This window comes from Pelodiscus sinensis, chromosome 2, assembly GCF_049634645.1.
Source record: "Pelodiscus sinensis isolate JC-2024 chromosome 2, ASM4963464v1, whole genome shotgun sequence".
NCBI classification, from domain to species: Eukaryota; Metazoa; Chordata; order Testudines; family Trionychidae; genus Pelodiscus; species Pelodiscus sinensis.
The window spans coordinates 170472184-170494100 of NC_134712.1; the positions used below are offsets into that span (position 1 = coordinate 170472184).

General features: G+C 41.3%; 1 protein-coding gene across 1 annotated transcript in view; it reads right to left on the reverse strand.

The window, feature by feature from the left end:
• The window catches only part of NPSR1 (neuropeptide S receptor 1), a 97167-nt gene that overhangs the window by 34059 nt on the left and 41191 nt on the right, over positions 1 to 21917 (reverse strand). The window contains exons 3-4 of the mRNA XM_075919805.1: positions 5014 to 5117; positions 2604 to 2697 (exon numbers count right to left, since the gene is read on the reverse strand). Of these exons, the coding sequence (XP_075775920.1) occupies positions 2604 to 2697; positions 5014 to 5117 (198 nt within the window). The remainder of the gene's footprint in view (positions 1 to 2603; positions 2698 to 5013; positions 5118 to 21917) is intronic.

The window sequence follows — 21917 nt, forward strand, 5'->3', positions numbered from 1 at the left end:
ATTGTCTAGTGGCTAAAATGTTAGATTAGGGGACCAGGAATAAGAAGCTCTAACTTTTGGCTCCTCCATAGATTTTCTTATTGACACAATGCAAACGCTGTAACCATTTTTCTCAAAATACCTCCTGTAAAATGGGTATGATGATAATTAATTTGTTCCTCCATTAAGACAAGGTGTGTGTGTACACATGTCTGTTGCATATGTGTTAATTATGACCCAATTCTGATACTGCTTATGGTAGTTAAAGATATCTTACTTCAGTAGTCTGTCTGAAATCAGTGGATATACTCTTGAAGGGCATATATCAGAGTCTGGATTGCTATCTCTGAAAAGCTTTGAAATTAAAGAATTAAAGGTGCTGTGAAATGCGAAATCCTGTTCAATACACATCCGCAATATTTTCTTTTTTAACTGCCTCATTTAAAAAAAAGTAGTATTCTGAGGAATACCAATTGTGGCTCTTGTTTGTGTGTGTATCTTTTTCCTTGATGAACATTTCTATTGAGAGGCTTTGGAATTGTCTCCCTTGCTCCTGGCCTCAATAGTTTTTGGAACACACTGCAGGATCTCTTTACACTGGCTTTCTTTGAGCTCTTGTCTTCACTGGAGTGTTAGCTTGAATGATCGACACTAGCAGTAACTCTTAAGTTAGCTTAGCTGGAGCGAGAGCAGTCATATTGTGGTGCTCAAGTGGTTTTTCTAGTGTTTAGGCAAGCAGCACAGAGTTGCTGGATCCCCACTGCAATGTTAGCTCTTGCATCCCCACTGCAATGTTAGCTCTTGCATCAGCAACACCTGAGCTAGATGTCTTACAGCTCCACTTAACTTCACCTAGAAGTGTGTGTGGGGACAGGCCAGGTGCCTGGGCTGGCTGCCTTGCACCAGTTTTGGGGTTTTTTTTGGTTTTTGGTTTTGGGTTTTTTTGTAAATACTTTAATGCCTTGTGGCTGGTGAGTCTTACTTATTGGACATATGTATAGGATAAATAAAATCCTCTAAGTCTCTGAATAGGGTGTTTTTATATGACAGGTTGAGAACCTTTTTCTATTACCAAAAATAAAACAGTGACCGTGCTGATTTAAAACCAGGATTTTTGGATTATTGTAGTGGCCATGGGTAGAACCTGAAGCCTCAAACCTTTAAATTCCAGTCCAAACTCTGACACTATCTTTATGCCTTTGATCATATCACATTGTCTCAGATGCCTTTTTTTTTTTTTTTTTTTTTTTTGTAAAACTGAGACAATATCTCTTACTGAACGCTCCAGACTGAGGCTTAATTAATGTTTGTACAGCTCTCTAACATGTTGTATGAGGCAAAAGAATTGAGATTGGGCTACAGACAGGATTTGATTCTCCATTGCCTTGGACCTTCTAGAGCAGTGTTTCTCAAATGGTGTTCTGTGGAACCATGGTTCCACAAGAAAATTCCATTACAATAACATTTTATAATCCAAAAAATATTAATGAATTTTATTGAAAACAATTTTCATTTGTTTGCCATGATAAGTGTCCCTGTGTAAAGCAAGCTTAGCCAGAGAGTGGGGACGATGACGTCACTACTCAACACTGATATCCGTATATTAGACTGTTATTAGGGGTTCCACAAAATTATTTTGTGTTTAAAAGGGTTCCATAGCCAAATAAAATTGGGAAACACTGTTCTAGAGTCATTAGCACCCAGGCATACTGAGAGTAAAACTCCTATTGACAGAATCCTTTTTGTAAGAGATCTTTAAGCACAGCCTTTTTCACAGGAGTTTCCTGTTCTCGCCTCATATTGTAATTGGTCTCCGGTCTAGCCTGGGATCTCAAACTCCTTCACAAAGGATGTTAATGGGCATAAGAGGCAGTGAATATTTAAGAGCACCTTATCCCATTCTTTGGGATGTAGAAGGTGTGGATTCAAATCCCTGCTCTAAATCTTAGATCTATATTTCCTCAACCAATTATTCATTCAGCTCTGGGACTGAGTGCCCAAGATCATATGGATGAAACTTCAGGCAAGTATAGGTGTGTGGGAAAGATTAATGGGGATGTGTAGGGAAACTGCTTTATATCTTAAGACTTGATTCTGCTAGAATTTCAACTCTTCCAATTTTCCCTTTGACACCCTTGTAAATATGGGTGATGAGCTGGTACTCCTTCAAAAAGGATGTCCAGGAGCATAAATAGCATTGTGAGCTAAAGGTAGTTTGGCAAGTCTTGCATAAAATAGCACTTCTTGCATCTGCTCAGGACTTGCTTTTTCCATTCTTTGGGTACAGACACACAGCGGCCAGCATGCATGTGCAATACAGAAGTTGTAAAAATAATGGTTCAAATTAATTCCTGATGTGATGCTTGTAGTCAAGAGAGTTGCTCTAAGGTTTTGTCCATTGGCTGTAATTAATTTCCCAAAATGCTGGAAGATAGAGGAAAACTTTATACTTTTAAAAATAGTTTTATTCCACATTAATTTATAGTCTTGGTAATATTATATTAATACAGGATCTTAGTACACTAATCATAATAGTACTTCTTTCATTTAAAATTTGTTGCTTTAGCATCTTTAGTTGGCTAAACAAGATCTAGAGCAGCAGCAGAGTATAAAATTTCTCTTACCTCCTTGAAGGAACTTCATTGGATAAACTATGGCATGGTATCGATCTATGCTGAGTGAAACCAAAACATAAGTTGAAGCATACAGAAGCACAACCTGAGGCAGAAGGCGGGGGAGAGGGGGGAAAACACACACAAGCATTTGTTGTAGATTGACTTAAAAATACAGTGGGTAGAATTCTCAAGGGGAATTTGGCTGATGATTTCAGTATTTAACTTTTAGGAACACGGTGTGAAATATCCACCCCTGAATTGGATGCCCACATTCCATTATGCAATACCTACATGATTTGCAAAAGCCATTACACTGAGTGGGGAGATGCCTAAGCTGCTGATAGGAAATTCCGAGAAAAGGCATGTGGCCTAGGCCCCACTGGTCAAAGGAAATTAGGTGCCTAATCTGGGTCTTAGTGCGAGTGCCCTAATCACTAGGTTATGGGATATTATGTGGGGCAAGTCTCAAGTTCTTCTGCTGATGATGTTTAATTTTCTCTAAAATACATAAATATTCCTTGGGCCAGAAAGAGAGAAGGAGACTGACTCTATAGTCCTGTGCTTCCACCTTAGATGGGAGGTTAAGTTGAAGGCCCTATTCCAGTGAGTATTTCAGGTGGCTTTGGCCTGATCTTCTGGATCAGGCCAAAAAGGCAATGCCCACTCTGTGAATCTTGCTTAGGCACAGGTGTGAGTTAGGAGCCAAACTACTCATGGTGTCAACAGTATGGCAACTCCATGCATTTTCACTGATGGAAAATTTAGGACTTTACCAGTGGAAACATAAGCAGCTCATCAGGTACTTTGATCTAAATTTTGAATTGAGGTCACTTTAGGCATGTAAGTTCCTTTTGTAAATCCCCTTCTCTCCCCTCCCTCTCCCCCCAATATTTCTCAGTATGTGATATTTGGCTAACAGAGCATGATCCTGCTACCCTTCCTTTTAGTACCTTATTGCTGCAGTCACAATAATGTCAATCAGTGGGCCCATCTTCTAAGTAAAGTTGAACCTGAGTGTGAGTAAGGCTGGTAGAATCTGTTCCTAAAATTCCATTTGGCTTGAGGAGGCTGAACACAGCAAGGAAGCAGCACGCATTCTTGCAGCTCATACAATTATTATAATTTCCTCTCCTCAGTCTCAAATTTTGATTGCAATTGGCAAGGTCCAAAACAATAGAATTAGATCTTAAATTTGCATACAAAAGAGCAGCCCTATGAAATACCATCATACTTCATGATCAAACTCCAAGAGGGTGCTGCATTCCTAAGAAGAGATGGTATGACCGCTTATAAATAACTCTTGTTCTGAGCTTTCTGCTGCCCAGTGGACACACCTGCACAGGAGTATTTTAACCAATGAAGTCTGCATTATTTCTAGTATTACTGGATCAGATTATGTTCCTAATTATTTGAATGTGAAATACTAGGGCTGTCAAAAGATTACAAAAATTAATTGCGATTAATCACGCGATTAATTGCATGCGCTGCCTCTTTGAAATGCTGCGGCAGCATTTCAAAGGGTCAGCGCTGCAGAAGCCCGCTATCAGCTGTAGTCCCCAGCTGACCCTGGCTTCCTGCAGCACTGCCCTTTTGAAGCGCTGCTGCAGCAATTCAAAGGAGCAGCACATTAGGAGCTGGGGATCAGCTGGGGATTCCAGCTGATCCCTGGCTCTGCGTTGCAAAGCCCCTTCAAAGGGGCAGTACAGCATTAATGCCTACCTTAAAAGGACTAAGGTGTTAATCCTGTCCTGCGTTAATCACAGGCATTAATGCAGGTCAATTGACAGCCCCTGAAATAACAGCACTGATTTTCTGTGGAGTTGCTTTGGGTTTACAACAGGCTAAGTCAGATCAGAATCTGCTTTGCTATTTTTGGACTAAGATTAGACATATGGATTTCTGAGGGGGAAAACCATCAAGGGAGAGCTTTTCAAAGGCACAAATGTCTCTTAGGCACCCAGCTCCCAAGAAAGTTCAATGTAAATTAGGGGTCTCTTACATTTTTTATTTAAAAAATCTCCCCTGATTAGTAATTACTCTTAAATACTGTTGCTATTACCCTTAAATGGCACTTTTCAAAATTTCTTCCGTTTAGTGAATGGGAGACAAGAGACAGCATACATTTAATGGATATGATGCTCAGACAAATTCTGCTCTGGTGTAAGCAAAAGCTGATCTATTGACTTGAATGGAATTTGTAGCTGCTTGCAATTTTCTCTGATTTTTTCTCCATTCTCATATCTACCATTAAACTTTTATGTCTTGTACTTTAAATGCCAGGTCTGTTAACTTCTTTGATTGTGGGTGATTTAAGGGCTTTTATACAACAATTTAACAAGCACATGGGGATACAAGACTAAGTTCTTATCTTAGTCTGGGTGCACGGCACTAGGTATTAGATATTGAATAGTTTCTGTACCTGCAAGTAGCGAACAACTCTGCACACAAGATCAGGGGCCATGAAATCTCCTGTGAAGCGCCAAATTATATCAGTCAGTATATTTATGAATCCTGTAAAACAATCTGCAAAGAAAAATAAAAATACATGAATGGAAACTAATATGTGGCAGAAGTTAGTTATTTCCTGCCACATCACTTATTGTGTCCTGTTCATTATAATCTAAAGATTCATCGGCCTAGTGAGACAAAGCAGCCATTTTGTGAAACAGTTAAATGTGGATTGTGAGTCTGGAAATGCACTACATTACCTTCTATTTTCCTTTATCATCTTTTCTTAATCTAAAGTAAACTCCATTCAAATCACAACAGTACTTGAAACACAAGTTCAATTTTTAGGCAACACCGAGATCCACAAAACTCCCATTCAGCTATCATGAAGCCTTACTTAGTGCTTAATCTTGGTGCTTGGTGCTTAGCACTAAAAATTCCTTTGGTGCTTATGTTTCTGCCTCTGGGCATGTGAACCAAAACCTCACTCTAGGCACCCAGATTCTTATTTCCCACCCAAGCCCCAGCATGATTCCAAAAATGGGGCAAAATAGGTGTTTTGTTGCCTGAGCTGTGTGGAGCCCCGATCTGGTAGGAGTGCTCAGAGTGTGCCTACTAAACTAAGCCTCTAGTCCAGTTCACGCAACAGATTATCTCTCTTCCCCACAGCTAAAACTCTGGCTCAATTAATATTTAATTATTCAGGTATTTAAAGTAGAACAATTTCAATAGGAGATACTAAGGAAGACCCACCTCAGAATATCCAGTAGCCTCATGGTTAAGGCACATATAAGGGAGGTTTTGAACAAGACTCTACCAATCCCCATCCCAGGAAAAGATGCCTCACTCAGGATTTGTGGATTGCAATGTAGTTTCTGTGGTTTATTTCCCCGCTGGGTGTCTTGATGCTTGGCATTACAACACTCAGTTCCTCATGAACACTCACTTTCATGAACCTCAACCAAAGTAACTCTTTGTTTTTTGCATACAGAGCAACATAATAATGACCATATGTGTCAGTTTCACATATGAGTCAGGCTATGTCAGCACTGAGAAGGTTTGATGACAAAAGTGCTGTGGACAAGCAAAAGTGCAAATGGGTCCGACTTGTTTTTCTGCCTCCCATTGTTGACATTTCATGGCCACGTTACTAGTTCTCTTGTCAACAGACGGAGCAAATCAATGCGGGTAAGCATCCCACAGTGCAGTGTCATGGGAAGGGAGATGTGACACCTGCATTTCCTGGGATTCTTTCTGAGTTCTCCCACCGCATTCTCAGCAACTGGGAGCAACATCATGAGGAGGTCTGTGATCTCTCTGTGCTGAGGACTGTCAAAGCAGCACAGCAGTCTCTCCAGCCCTCCCCCTGCAGCAGCAGTCTGCCTGCTGCTATGTTCCTAGCAGGGCAGAATGGGAGCATTCCAATGATTTTCTCTTTGTTCTCCAAAGTAAGCAGTTCTCTCAGCTGTCAGATGCTTCCAGGAGCTTTGAAAGGGGAGGGGCACATGCCTGCAGGGCAGCAGAGATCAAAACGTTGAGCAGCCATCAGGGAAGGCGTTGTGGGATACTAGCAGAAGCCAGTTCTCTCGACAAAACAAAGTCTACACTGGCTCTTTGTCAACAATAAAGGGAGGGGGAAAGACAAAAGTCTCTCGCAGGGCTGGAGGTTTTTTGTCTCCAACTGGTGTTTTTCCCAACAAAAGTCACATTGTAGTGTGAACACTCTTAGGGTATGTCTACACTACCACCCTAGTTTGAACTAGGGTGGTTAATGTAGGCAACCGAAGTTGCAAATGAAGCCCGGGATTTGAATTTCCCGGGCTTCATTTGCATCTTGCCGGGTGCCGCCATTTTTAAAGCCCCGCTAGTTCGGACTCCGTGCCCGCGGCCACATGCAGCACGGACTAGGTAGTTCGGATTAGGCTTCCTATTCCAAACTACCGGTACACCTCGTTCCACGAGGAGTAACGGTAGTTCGGAATAGGAAGCCTAATCCGAACTACCTAGTCCATGCCGCGTGTAGCCGCAGGCACGGAGTCCGAACTAGCGGGGCTTTAAAAATGGCGGCACCCGGCAAGATGCAAATGAAGCCCGGGAAATTCAAATCCTGGGCTTCATTTGCAACTTCGGTTGCCTACATTAACCACCCTAGTTCGAACTAGGGTGGTAGTGTAGACATACCCTTACTGTTTTGTCAACAAAAGGAAATTTTTGGTGACAAAACATGCCAGTGCCAACAAGACCAAAATGTTCACATAGGGCTGGATCCTCAATACAACTACTCACATGTTTAAAGTTAAGCATGTACTTAAGAATTTGCTGGATCCTGGACAGAGTCCTCAGCAATTAGTAGGATTGAGACCATGATGTTCTTGTTTTATTACAAATTCCAGAGTAGGCCTAATCTAGCCCATAGTTTCAGTGAGTTTTGCAAAGCATTCCTGTGTACGTGTCCAGGTAAGTCAATGTCTGGGCCACTTTATGGCTTTGAGTCATGTTTGCTTAGTTTTCAAGCAATAAAGGACAAAATTTAGATTGGGTTTTGTAAAAGCAATTTTCAGTTATAACAAACCAAAACTGTGACTTTTTTCAAATTATTTTGTTTCAGCCATATTTATTCCATCCATAGTAGAAGTACTGGCAATCTTTTCTCCTGAGGTTTCCAGCCTTCTTGCTACAGACCCATGGATATTTTATCTATTACCAATACAGGATTGCATTTGGGTAAAATGTTGGGTTAGCACCCAGATGTACAAGTACTTACCTCAACTGAACCAAATATCTAATAGTTTCAATAAGGTTCATACCTCATTACCTTTTTATTGTCCTTTTCACTATATCAGAGGAACACGCTTCTCTGAGTGCATCAACACAGCACCCTTAGCTAGAAATAAACTATGCAATTTGTGCTATGCAAATTGCATAGCTTATTTTGAGTGTATTTCGAAATAGCTTATTTTGTAATTAGTGCTGTCTATGCAGTGCCAAATGTCAGAATAACTCGCTATTCCAAAATGTCTCTTAACCTTTGTGGAACAAGGGTTACTGGGATGTCAGACTAAGCTGCCCGTTATTTCAAAATCTTTTTCAAAATAATGGGCTGCTTCAATAGACATGGAATAGCTATTTTTGGATAGTTCCAGCATCCCAAAATAGCTCTACAGTGTAGACGTACCCTGGCTGAAAACCTCTCTGGCGAAATAGTGTCCCTCCTCCCCATTGAAGTCAATGGGAGTTTTCCATTGACTTTGATATGGCCAGGATTTCACTCCTGGACCAATTATTTTGCAACCATCTCTGTTGTCTCTTTATAGTTAACCTCCTTATGTCTTTCTGATCATGCAGCTCATATCATGGATAAATTCATGCCCCAAGCCCTGTTGTGTGTGTAACCCAAACCCATTGCTTATAAAGGCAGGATGGTGACATAAAAGAGCCCAGTAGTTTCTCTGTTACAGGCTGAACAAATCAACATTCTAAGCTGTTCAGTATTTTATTAAAAACTTTACACTGAGAATCAACAAAACTGTTATGCTTCAGTTCCATTGAACAGTACTGAGTTCTTGTATCTTCTTTACAAGTCCCTTCCTGGAGGACATTTGATTTGAAAGTGCTATGACTGCATGCATAAAAAGCTGCTCTTCAAAGGAAAATGGCACATCACTCCTGCAGCTTTCCGTCATGGAAAAAAGCATGCTATGGGCAGATTTCTCTGTGACCTGGATTCTGTGAACTGGATCTAGCTAATGTTTTGACTTCTCTGCACATAAAGCATGCATGACATGAAAATATTCTCATTGCTGCAATAATTAGTGAGCCTGTATTATGGCTTTATCTTTATTTAATCCTTGGTAAGTTATTTCTCTCCCTGCCGTAATTGTCCTTCATACTCCATTTTCCCTTGTGTGTCTGCACCTATTCCTTGATGCTTTCCATCCTTTTCTGGTCTAGCTAGGATTTTCTTTTGGGGCCTTTATGATGAAGGCTGCTCAGTAGATTAGTGGAAGTGTCATATTTACATAATGTAAAGCATTCACCTTGGCACTTTAATGCGTTGTTCTTTCCTGCTGATATATCCCATGATAAAGCGAAGATGGTCCATGAGAAGAAATCCCTGTCACCCTTGTCTCTGCTTCAGGACCAGCTGATATTGAACTATTGTGTTTTACTTGCCATTTAGGGACTATGTGGCCTCCTGCCTCTGGCTGTGTGTGACCCTGGACTCAAACAGTCCCAGATCGCTAGCTCAGACATTTGAAAGGGCTGAATATACTCTGTCTTTGGACTTGTTTTGATAAGCAACAGATGAGTATCCAAACTTCTGGGTGTTTTCTTGACTAGATTCAGCCTTCCAGATGCTTTGACATCTGGAGATTGGTAGTGTATTTTGGCTCTTTTTAATAGCTAAGAGAGTGGATGAACTCTTTAAGCTCATCACCTATCTTTTTAAGAGCTCAAAGCATTTTGGCTGAATCTTTTATGCAGTACAGCATGTGTTTCCTGGAGTGTGAATGCATGAGATTAAATACAAGGCACCTATAACCAAATGGAGATGTAGATTCAAATTGTTTCTTCCTCTCTAAGGGTATGTCTACACTAGCCCCCTAGTTCGAACTAGGGAGGCTAATGAGAGTGACCAAAATTGCAAATGAAGTGCAGGATTTAAATATTCCGTGCTTTATTAGCATGTTCCCGGGTGGTCGACATTTTGGAAATTGACTAGCCCGGAAGAACTGCCTGCGTCTACACGCAGCAGAGAAGAGCAATTCCAAAATAAACTCTTTACTTCAAATTACCAGTTAAACCATGGAATGAGGTTTAACTGGTAATTCGAAGTAAGGGGTTTATTTCGGAATCGCCCTTCTCTGCCGGGTTAGTCTATTTCCAAAATGGTGACCGCCCGGGTACATGCTAATGAAGCGTGGGATATTTAAATCCCACGCTTCATTTACAATTTCGGTCGCCCTCATTAGCCTCCCTAGTTTGGTTAATCGACTATAGTATTACATCCCTAATTCCCCCCGCCCTCCCTCTGAAGAGCAATGCAGACTTCAGCTCTGGGAGAATGTGGTTCATGGGCACAGAATCCAGGAAACCAGTCACCAAATGGGATCAAACCCCCAAATTAATCAGTCTCGCTCTGTGAGTTTCACACATTGAAAGCTCATTCATGTAAGCCCCCTTAAACAACAAAAGTAGGATGTGCACTAGGGATGTAAGTGTGTAGTTGAGTCAACTATCTGATAAGCCTAGAAGTATTGGGTAGTTCAGTCAGCTACTCTCTTCCACCCCCTTGCTGGCTGTGTATCTGTGCTGGGGTGGAGCTGGCTTAAAAGACAGTTTTCCTCAGCATCATATCTGTGGTACTACTTGCCCATCTCCATGCTGCTGCCTCTGGTAGGGGCAGCAGCACAGGGTGGGAGGACAGGGGAGGCTTCCAAGCCGGCTCTTACTACATTTAAACTGCGGAGCCACAGCAGGGGTAGCTCCGGGACCCAGCGGAAGCCGGGACTGAGAGCCTTCCCTTATCGACTAACCTGTTGTCAATACAAATTGTATTGACAACACGATTAGCCAGTTATCTACCTCTTAACATCCTTAATGTGCACACTGGTTGTTTCCCTCAGGTAACAATTATTTACACTGGGGTTGATAATAAGTAAAGATTTTTTTGTTAAGTACAAGCAGTAGGATTTAAGTGATTGCAAGTGAAAAAGGCAGATCAAAATAAATTACAGAATTAAAATAGAAGAAAATGCATAGCTAGTGCTAATACACTGAAGCTTATTTCAAACTTACCCTAAAACTGTTCATATTTCAGGCAAACCTTCAAGTCAGAGAGGTGACCTGAGTCCCTGGCTCCCCTTTTGGGTGTATCACACCAGCCAGAGGCAAAGACTGATCGTTTCCCAGCTTAAATAAGTTTCCTTTTAGGTGGGAACCCTTTGTTTCTACACATGCCTTCTTCCATGGAAAATTACCTGGTTAAACTGGTACCCCCTCTCCTACCAGCTGGGGTGATCACAAGTCTTCCTGGGACGAACTACTGCTTAGACTAAAAGGATAAACAAGGCTGTTCTCAAGTCGTTAAGTTGATCATCGAGTCATTAAGGTGTCCCAGTGTTAGAAACACCGTAGAAGGCTTTCATTTGTACATTTAAAACCATAAACCATCCATACCCGCATATTTTTAACTTTACATACAAGAGTGATACATACACTAAAAGAAGATATACACATATAGCAGACTGTGACATTAAAACTGATAGATTACATGAGGTATTTTGACCAAAGCATCTTCAGAGTTATGCTTATTTGTTTTAAGACGATTTCATAAAGGATGAGGGGAGGGGGGCTGTCAATGTTAGTGGCAGTCTAGGCTGTGTTTGTATTTGACAAGCCTTTTTTATTATAAGTATTGCTAGATTGTGTACTCAATGTACTGTACAAGCTAAGTGTAGCTCTCAGAGCCTACACATCTGATTTATCAATTTGCTCTTTAAGGGTGTTCCTAAACTCGAAATAAGATACGCAATGTGCACTATGCAAATTATGTTTCTTATTTCGAAACTCTCTCAGAATAACTTATTTTGAAATGTGGCATGTCTACACAGTGCCAGATTTCAAAATAACATGCTATTTCGTGCCATCCCTTATCCCTTGTGTAAAGAGGTTTACCAGGATGGCAAAATAGCGCACCCATTATTTTGAAAAATATTTAAAAATATATTTTGAAATAACAGGTGGCTTGTGTAGACACGGTATCCCGAAATAGCCATGCAGGCTAGACATACCCTAAGAGTCTCATCTCCATGGTACCAGGGTACCATTTAAACAGCTGGCTTCCTTCCAATAAATAGTCTTTTAATTATAAATTCAAGAGATATCTAACCTTTCCATCCCCAAACAATGCAATCTGACTAGCTAGTCAGCTTTTTATGCCAATATCACCTACTTTCCCTACTTCGAAGGATCTTGTCTGTGTGCCTTAAGCCTTCTGCTTATGTTGCTAGGCAATCACAAACACAGTAAATAATATTTCTCCCTCCCCTCCAAAGTAGAGGGTAAAAATTTCAGACTGGTTTTTCCTTCTGCTTTTGATGGGGAAAAACAACTCCATTTACAATTGATGAATCTGAAAGTGTTCCATGACTCATAACAATAAGATCACTCTGCATATACAAAAATACACAGGATGCTTCCTTTTCAAAGAAACTATAATTGCACTGATACGGAGGAAGAAGATTAGTGGTTCTGGATTGAAAAGAAAAAAAAAATCTTATTTTTTAATTGCTTTACAAATTCTATGGGACATTAAATAAATTAAATTATAGTGGTCCAGGTAAAGTAGCATTTGCTGTTAGTAAGAGCCAAATCCTGGTTGGGTTTAAGTATATTCCTTTGACTTCAGTAGACAAACAGGGTTTGGCCATCTGTGTCTGAAGCTTTTTGATCTTTAAAGACCTGATCCAAAGCCCACTAAGTTTTTGTCTGAGCTTCATTTGTTTAAGAAAATGTAAACTTTCCAAACTGTGACTTTTTTTTTAATAAAGAAAAAGGAAGTTCATTAAAAAGAGCATCAGTGAAGAGTGGGGGTGCGGAAGATCTTGTCATTTCCAGGACACGTGAAGCAAAGCACTGAAAACACTGCTAGAACTTTTAGGGCTGGAAAAGATTGCAGCGGGTGAGGCAAAATTTGACAATATTGGACACCAGAGGTCATTTATACTCTTTTACATATTGTGTTCTGTGGAATTACTTTGCATAATCACTGGTGTGATTGAGGGCAGAATTTGGCCCCAGAGAGTTGTGACTAATGGAGCCACTAAATGCATAAAATGACTAAAGAGTCTCCTGTAGCACTGCTTTGTGAAATGATTAAAGAGAATATAAAAATGAAAAGGGTGTGCACTGAATGTAGATATGCCATGGAGACCAAGTAAAATAGAGACCATTCCATCACCCAGAGCAAATTAAGGTAATTAACAAATGAATGTGGAAATACACTTACGCATGGTCATTCTTCCTTTGTTATATGGTCACTAGAATTTCCCATCTGATATATTTGACTCCATATGCAGGATGGCTAGAACTAGGGGAACGGACAGAATTGCTGAGACCCTGGGCAAGGTGAGAGGGGGCCTGGCTCTGCTCACACAGAAGGGGTGCTGCCTCAGGTAGAAGAGGTGAGACAGGTGCAGCCAGCCCTCCCTGCCACCCGGAGCGTGCCGCACCTTGCCCCGCCCCCTCCCCCCACAGCCAGCCCTGAGAGCTGCTTTGAGTGCTGTCCAGGACTCCAGCTCTTATCCCTGAGCCCTTTTGAATCACTGGACCCTGGGCAATTGCTATTTTCCCCACCCAGTCGCTGGGCCTGGCTAAAACCAAAGACTAGTCAAAGGGAAAACAGCCTGACACAAGTGGATAGCTCATTATAAACATTAATTCAGCCCACCATCTTGGTAACTAAGTAGTGGCAGACTCTCACCCAGAACAGCTCAATTATTTAATTATCTTTAAGGGCACTGCTTTGTGTGGTCACTTCCCCTGAGAACTCTGCAGGATGTTTCGGTGGGACGTGGATTTCTATGAAGCCATCACTTTTTCATATACAGTAAAAGCTCTGTTCTCCAGCACTCAGTTTAATCAGAAAACTAAATTAACCCACATTTCTGATATTTCCCGCTACAAACCTGCAGTCTACTACCCAGGACTAGGATACTGCCCAGCATGTTATCCTACAGCACATTCTGCACTCTGCTCATTTTATGCAAAAGAGACCAAAAGTCAAATAAGCAAACTGAAATCAGATTTATTAAAAAAGCAGTTTCCTGGGTATGTCATAGGGTCATTATAGATTCAGCCCAGTCTCCTAGACCTACAATGATAACTGATAAAAACAATGAGTAGTCCTGTGGCACCTTAAAAACTAACAAAATATATAGGATCATGAGTTTTTGTGAGCAAAACCCACTTCAACACATGAGTTGAGGAAGAAATAACAGAATCCAAAATATATACAACAGCAAAAGCAGTTAGGACCCATGTTTATTAAGCTAATTGAGTGGTCTGGATGTGTCCCATTCATAGCTTTGAATGTGAAAATGTGAATGTCAAAGGCAGGGGAAATTGGCTTTGTAGTGCATTAACCAGTTAATGTCTTTATTCAAGCCCAGGGTAAAAGTGTCAAATTTGAAAATGAATTCTAGTTTTGCAGTATCTCTCTGTAATTGGGAGATAAAATTCCTTTGTAGAAGAATGGCTACTTTTAAATCCATGGCTGATTGACCAGGTAGGTTAAAATGTTCCCTGCAGGTTTGTGTGTTACCATTCCTGATGTCTGATTTGTGTCCATTTATTCTTTGTTAAAGAGACTGTTCAGTTTGGCCAATATACATGGTAGAAGGGCATTGCCGGCACTTGATGGCATAGATCACATTGTTGATAAGGATGACGCTGAGACAAGATACCAACGAGCCTCGTGAATCATCAAAGAAAGATTAAATTATGTTCAGTATCATTCTAGTGTTATGTATATTTTGGACATATCACCCACTATGATATGTAGTGTCATAAGATAGACTACTCTATAAAAAACCTGTATTCAGCTAAGTGCTTTAAGAAATGAACCTGCAATGAAGCACTACTACTGGATTGGTGAGAACCTGTGTACTATTTTATGCTTTATTTATTTTATTGTAAGCAGGATTTGAAGGAATGTGTCCCTTACACCTAGTAAGAAGAAACCCTGGTTATGGCAGGTGAATACAACTGGCTCCTGCTTTGTTAAATATTCAGCTGATAGAGTGGTGTTTTACTCATTGTAATCAACTTGGCTGGTGTTGGGTCACAAATTGTATGAATTCTAATTGCAATGTCTGTGATTACGGTGGGAATACCAAAAAAAGACTGTGCTAATGGCTCTGAAAAGGGAAATACTCGCAGTTTAAAGAATGGGAACTCTGGGTGTATGCATATCAATACAGTTTGATCTTGTTTGCTTAGATTTGCTAGATAGTCAACTGATATAGTGATATTTTGCTCATTGTAATCAATTTGGTTGTTGTAGAGTCACACATTATATTAATACTAAATGCAGGAATTGTGAAATATGATCACTAATGCTTGTAATTACTGAAGGAATGCAGGAAAGACAGACTGTGGTTAGCCCAGTTCTAAAGGAGAGAGACACTGTCAGCTTAAAGGACATCAGGCAAATAAGGACTCCATTGCCAGAGTTCTGTGAAGTTAGGAGGGGAGGGAAGGACTCTAATTTAGTGGGCTACATGCCCTTCTGGTGTTGGCTGTAAGACTGGTTCAACCTGTTTCTTCCCACTATCTCTATGGTAGAGCTCAAATAGGCTCCATAAGGAATCTTCTATTTGAAATTTACTCTAGGGCTATGTCTACATTGGCGGCTTCTTGCGCAAGAACATCTTGCACAAGGGTTCTTGTGCAAGAAGTCTTGCGCAAGAAAATGTCCACACTACCATGTGTGCGTTGTGCTTTTGCGCAAGAGCTTCCATGGCAGTGTGGATGCTCTTTTGCGCAAGAGAGCTCGGATGGCCATTTTAGCCATAGGGCTCTCTTGCGCAAGAAATCCCTGCCGAGCTTCCACATTGCCCTCTTGCGCAAGAGCTCCTGCACAAGAGGGCTTACACCAGATAAAAAAGAGTGTAACTCTTGTGCAAGGAGCCCTCTCTTACCATGCCGTACTGTAAATTTCTTTGTGCAAGAGCAGGCGGGCAGTGTGGTTGCTCTGCAGATTCTTGCGCAAGAACGGATGTACTTGCGCAAGAAGCCGCAAGTATAGACATAGCCTTGTGGATGCTGAAATTTCTTGTGGCTGGATTGTGCTTTGGGCTGAGAGCTGAGATCACTGGGTTTTGCCCAAAACCCAAATCTACCACAAGCAGGCAGGAGCAGCAAGAAATTGGCAGTCCGGGAGATGTGGAAAGAGGCCAGCAGGGTGCGATATGCAGCCAGCAGGGTGGCAGTGGAGAGGGGAAATGAAAGGCCAGCAGAGCAGCAGTGGAGAAGTGTAATGAGCAGCCAGCAGGACGGTGGCAGAGAGCAGTGGGCAGGTGGGTGGCAAGTGACCAGCACAGTGAGTAAGATGCCTCTTTACCTCCCTCCACCCAGGATGGGAGGTAAGCTCTATAGCTGCACCTCTGAACTCTGGGGCTGCCTTGACCAAGGGCAGCGACTGTGAGTGGAGTGCAGAGAAGGGTTGGGCATGTGAAGGGGACATTTACATTGCTGGACTTAAGAACCTAAAAGGAAAAGGGCATTGCCCAACCTAGTTAGAGTGGGACTGTTGCTCATGGTTTTTATGAACTCAGTTTATGGCATTTTCCCAAATTAATGCCATGTTACTCCTCTTGCTTTCATTAATATTTTCTTTTCTATTCTCAGACTCTGTGCTTGCCAGTGAGGAAGCATTGTCTCTCAGTAATGCCCAAGGGGGGAGTGGGGTGAATTTCACAGGCTACTGGGTGGGAAGCTGGAGCCAGGTCTGTGTTGGATAAATGGAAGGGAATCCCCTAGATCAGTGATTCTCAACCTTTTTCCCATGGAGGAACCCCTAAAATAATTTTTCGTATCCCGAGGAACCCCTACCTATGAAAACATTTGCTTGGACAGAAAATGTTGACAGCAGGCAGCGCAATTCAATTACTGCTAAATTATTGTCAAGAAAATTTATTTGTAAAGAGCTGTTTATATATGTCAGCTTACAGTGTAAGGAAAAAATTGTATTTATTTATTCCACGACTTCTCAAGAAACCCTTGACGATCTGTGGAACCTCAGGGTTCCACGGAACCCTGGTTGGGAAACAGTGCCCTATATATTGAACCTGGCCTTGGCTGCCGCTGGCTCTACCTGGCAGAAAGGGTACATTGATATTCCATTAGTAAAGTATAACTCTTTTAACCAGAATATTTGATTATCCAGCAACCCCCATTTCCCTAACATGCCAGAACAGTTTTTACTGTACATAAAAAAACAATAAATGGTCTGGTAGCACTTTATAGACTAACAAAACATGTAGATAGTATCATGAGCTTTCGTGGGCACAGCCCACTTCTTCAGATGACTGGAGTTATGAGTAGAGGATTTGAAAACTAGAAATAAATAGGAGAGGGGAAGAGAAAGGAAAGGGGGAGAGGGAGGAAACAGGGCATCATTAAGTATCTGGAGAATGGGTACTTAAACCTAAGCAGATAAAGATCAAAGTCAATAGATAGATTGCTGAGACAGGAAGGATACCGCTCAGAAAGCTGTTAGCACCTTCAGTGATAGAGTCCCCACCAGCCTGTATCTTGATTGAGTCCATTAGCATGTGAATTGAATTTGTGTATGTACTGTAATTCTTTCCCTGTGGATTTGGCTTGAAGAGCTGGCTTGTGTCAAGACCACCATCTGCAGGTCTGTCAGAGTGTGGTTAGGCAATGTTCTCCGATTGGTTTTTGTATGTTCTTTTTACGTATATCTGATTTGTGTCCATTGATTCTTTCCCACAGAGACTGTTCAGTTTGTCCAATATATGTATAGCAGAGGGGCACTGTTGGCATTTGATGGCATAGATCAAATTACTAGATGTACAGTCAAATGATCCTTTGATTTTGTGGCTTATGTTTGCTCCAGTGATGAATTCGTCAGTGTAGATATATGGGCAGAGGAGTTCTGTTATTTTCTCTTTTGGGTCTGTCTTGAAGTAGTTCGTGTCTGGGTGGCTTTTTTTGGCTCTGTCAATTTGTTTTTTCACTTCCCCAGATGGGTATTTCAGTTTTATGAATGCTCTGTAAAGATCTTTTAGGTGATTGTCCCTGTCTATGGGGTCAGAGCAAATCCGGTTGTATCGTAGGGCTTAGCTGTGTACAATCGACTATACAGTACATGGTTATCAGTTGCAAGGGTAGTTTTGATTATTTTTTCTTGCTGCTGAGAATAGTCCTGCTGAGACATGGTGACCTAATGGATCTGGGTTGTCAACCTTTGGCACGTGGCCACCAGAGTAATCCGCTGGTAGGCAGAGAGACAGTTTGTTTATACTGGGACTACAGTTACACTGCCAGGTTTTTTTTTGTTTTTTTGGTGGAGGTTTTTTCGGAAGAGGCACGCTCATTTGCATATCTTCTTCCCATTCTTTTTGCAGAAGAGGTTTTTACAATAAAAAGCCCTGTGTAGACAGGGCCATTTCTCAGAAAAAAACTCTTTTTCGCAAGATCTTGTAAACCTCATTTTTTGGGGAATAAGGGATCTTGCACAAAAGGGTTTTTTTCCCTGACAAATGGCCCCGTCAACATGGGGCTTTTTAGTGGCAAACCCTTTTTGCGGAAAAGGATTGGCAGAAGATATGCAAATGAGGTCCTTTTTCCTATCTTCTGCCAAAAAAATGGCAGTGTAGACATAACCTCAGTGTCTGCAGGCCTAGCTCCTTGTAGCTCCCATTGGCAGTGGTTGCCCTTTCCAGCCAATGGGGGTTGCAGGAAGTGGCATAAGGGCCATTGCTGCTTCCGATAGCTCCCCTTGGTTGGGAACAATGAACCACAGCCACTGGAAGCTGTGGGGAACCAGGCCTGCAGATACTCAATGTAAACAAACTGTCTCTTAGCCCACCATCAGATTACTCTAGTGGGCCATGTGCCAAAGGTTGCTAACCTCTGTATTAGATTTTACAGAGGCTTTCTACTAAGTTGATTTTTCTGTGCTTGACACCATCTGGTAGTATTACATCACTTTCTATACCATGGAAATACAGTAAAGAGAACATAAAAGGGGGTGTTTGGAATTGATTTATTTACAGCCTCAAATTGCATGAGGTAATGTAGCAGCACATTTTGTAATGCAAAGCAGAGGGCATTTTCTTGCAATAATACAAGGTTTCCCTTAGCTGAGTTTTGTGGGGGGTTCCTTGTGTATGCATTTTCTTCACCAATCTCTACCAAAAGGAAACTTCTTTCATGGGTTTAGGAACCAATAGTTTGTTGTGCTCAGCATGTAAGGGAGGGATCTAAGTTTTATAGCTCTGTGTGATTGCCTCATTGCGCTGATAGGGCTCTACACCCATAAATACTGTGTCTTTGAAACTGCTTGACAGTTTTCCCCAGAGCACTGGCTTGCCAGTTAACTGTTTATAACACTCCCGCAGTTATACTGTAACTTTAAGTATCAGAGTGGTAGCTGTGTTAGTCTGAGTCTGCAAAAGTGACAAGGAGTCCTGTGGCACCTTATAGACTAACAGATTTATTGGAGTATAAGCTTTCATAAAAAAAATCTCTTGATTTATATTTCATGGTTGGCGGTTTGTTGCAGAGCTGCTGTCCAACTTCTTAAAACAGCTGATTTCGTTACAACCCGGGAGACCCAGCTGAGCCTAAAATAAAATGAACTGAGTGCTTTGAAGGGGCTAAATAATCAGATCACGAGACCAAAGTTTTCCACAGAATGGGTATAACATAAGCAGAAGCAGTATAGGCTTTCATGCCCCCACCCTCCACGCATACACGTCATCTGCTTATGTAGCCCACAGAACTTGAAGAGCATCCAATGAGAAGTAGAAGGATTTCCACGCTCAACCATTCATTAGACTACTTTCACTGACACTGTCATAAGGGTGCTAGTATTTCCAGCTTTGGAAATGCCTTTCTGATATGGACTCAAACCACTTGAAACTCATTTCCTACAGCTATCAAAACAGATCTGGTTACTTCTGACCTGGTAGGATTTGAATTGGTGGCCTAGGATGAAAGACTCCTCATCCTATTAGTAGTCTCTAGAGCTATTTGGACATAAAATGGCGATGCTCTCCAAAGGATTTTAAAGTCTGTTTCTGTTTATTTTCTTCCTCCCTCTCTCTCTTTGTTGGAAAAGAATCACTAGTTGCTAACAACTAAGTTTGCAAAATCTCCCTCCAGACAACATAGTGCCATTCCTTAAGCCCTTGCTTTTCATACGCTAACCACTAAAGCACGAACAAACAGCTGGCAATGGTCCAGCAACAGCAATGAGTGCTACTTCTTCCACCATCGTGCTGGACAGCACCACAAGCAAGCGGTATAAGGCTCACACAGCAGGTTTAACTGTGAATGAGGCCAAACTGAGTTTATTTTAAATGTCCGTGAGAGACAGATGCAGATATTCAGATTTACTGCTAAATTACTAAGTGCCTGATTAGGAATGCATTGCTAATAGCAGATGTATTGGCCCAATGGCAGGTTGCTCTGAGTTCTCATTGGAAACTAGCAAAAACATCCACATCCTCTGCATTGTGGCACTGTGCTACATCAGAGTGCATGCTATGCAGTATCTTAGATGCTAAGATGTGTTCCAGGCTTCCCAGAAAAAAACAAACATGCTCCATGCTCCCAACACATTTTTAAAATCAATACATAATACAAAAGGGCACCATAAAAGGAGTGGGTGACAGCAGTTTTTATTGCCATAGGATAGCATTTGAGTTATTCTTGTGCTATACACACTGAAAGACACGGTCAGTGGCCCAAAGAGTTTACAGTTTAAAAAGACAAAAAAGGTTGGGGAAGGAGTGTAACATACAAGAAAGATCAGGTTTTTTTAACTTTTGCTTATTAATAAATCAATGCCTATCTGTCCCTTATGCTACCGTTGGGATGCTCAGCAAATTACAACTGGGTAAACGAACCAGATGTTTTGCTGTATGTACTATGCTTAACATAGCATGTCACTGATTTTTAAAAGGCTTCTTAAGCAGTAGCAGTAGAGCAGATGTAGTAGAGGACAAATAATAAGTTATCTTGTTAATAGGTGCCTATAACATTCTACATTGCCTGTGGTTTTGATTGCATAATTTTAAGAGTCCTTCAGCAAAGTGGAACATTGTTCAGATGTGTGTGTCAGATCAAGGTGTGGGACAGAGAGCACTGCCAATGCAAAACTATGCTCCCAAGGTCTAGTGTACCAGAGAGCCAAGCTGGAATGAAAAGGCAAGGGACTTTTTTCGCTGAAGGATCTCTAATGATTCACAGATCTAGAATATCCAGTTGCCTGGATGGTGGGAAGTAGGGGAGACCCACCCAAGAGACTGAAAATTTTCAGGGAAACTTGACCCCCCCCTTCATAGTTATTTCCATGTAAAGAAGAATGTGGCCCTTCTATTCAGAGGGGATGAAGATCGAGTCCTCATTTTCACTTTTTGTTGATTTTTTTTCTTTGTTTGTTTTGTAAGTCTCTAATATTAGGTGTCAGGATGACGTAAAGTATTGTACAAAGTCTGGTCGGGTGCTTGTTGAATATATTTTTATACTGAGGATTGTGCAGTAAGAGAGAGGCTTTAGAACCTGTTCACTCAGCATGTCCTGACAAATGTGGTGGCATTTTGTGGATTATAGTAAAAGGATTCCTCTCCCCCCCCCCCTTTAATGAGGTCTTTTAATGTTGATCAAGGCTTTGCAGCGGAAATATAGGTGCACATATCTCTTCCTAACTTTCATGTGTATGTTCTTTCATGCTAAATTAACAAAGTTCTCAATCATTAGTGTTAGTTGTTGACAAATGATTTCGCAAATTGAATCCACAGTTTAATCCAAATTCTTGTTCAGGTCATGCGAAGGAAGAAAATAAAGAAATGACAAGAGTTATAGAACAGATACCCAAGCATCAGGGAAATAATCCAGCACACTACAAACTACAGAGGGCCAACTCCTCAGCTTGGTTTATGGGTGAGTAGTGCCTCTGAAATCACCAGCAGAAGGATTGGCCCTAAGGGTCTGAACAGATAACTAGAAAACTCAGAGGTAGTTTCTGTAATCAAGGATATTAAAATCAGATTAATTTAATTATATTTTCATTTTTTGTAATTTCTATCTTCCCTCGCCTAACACAGTTTATTTTAAGAT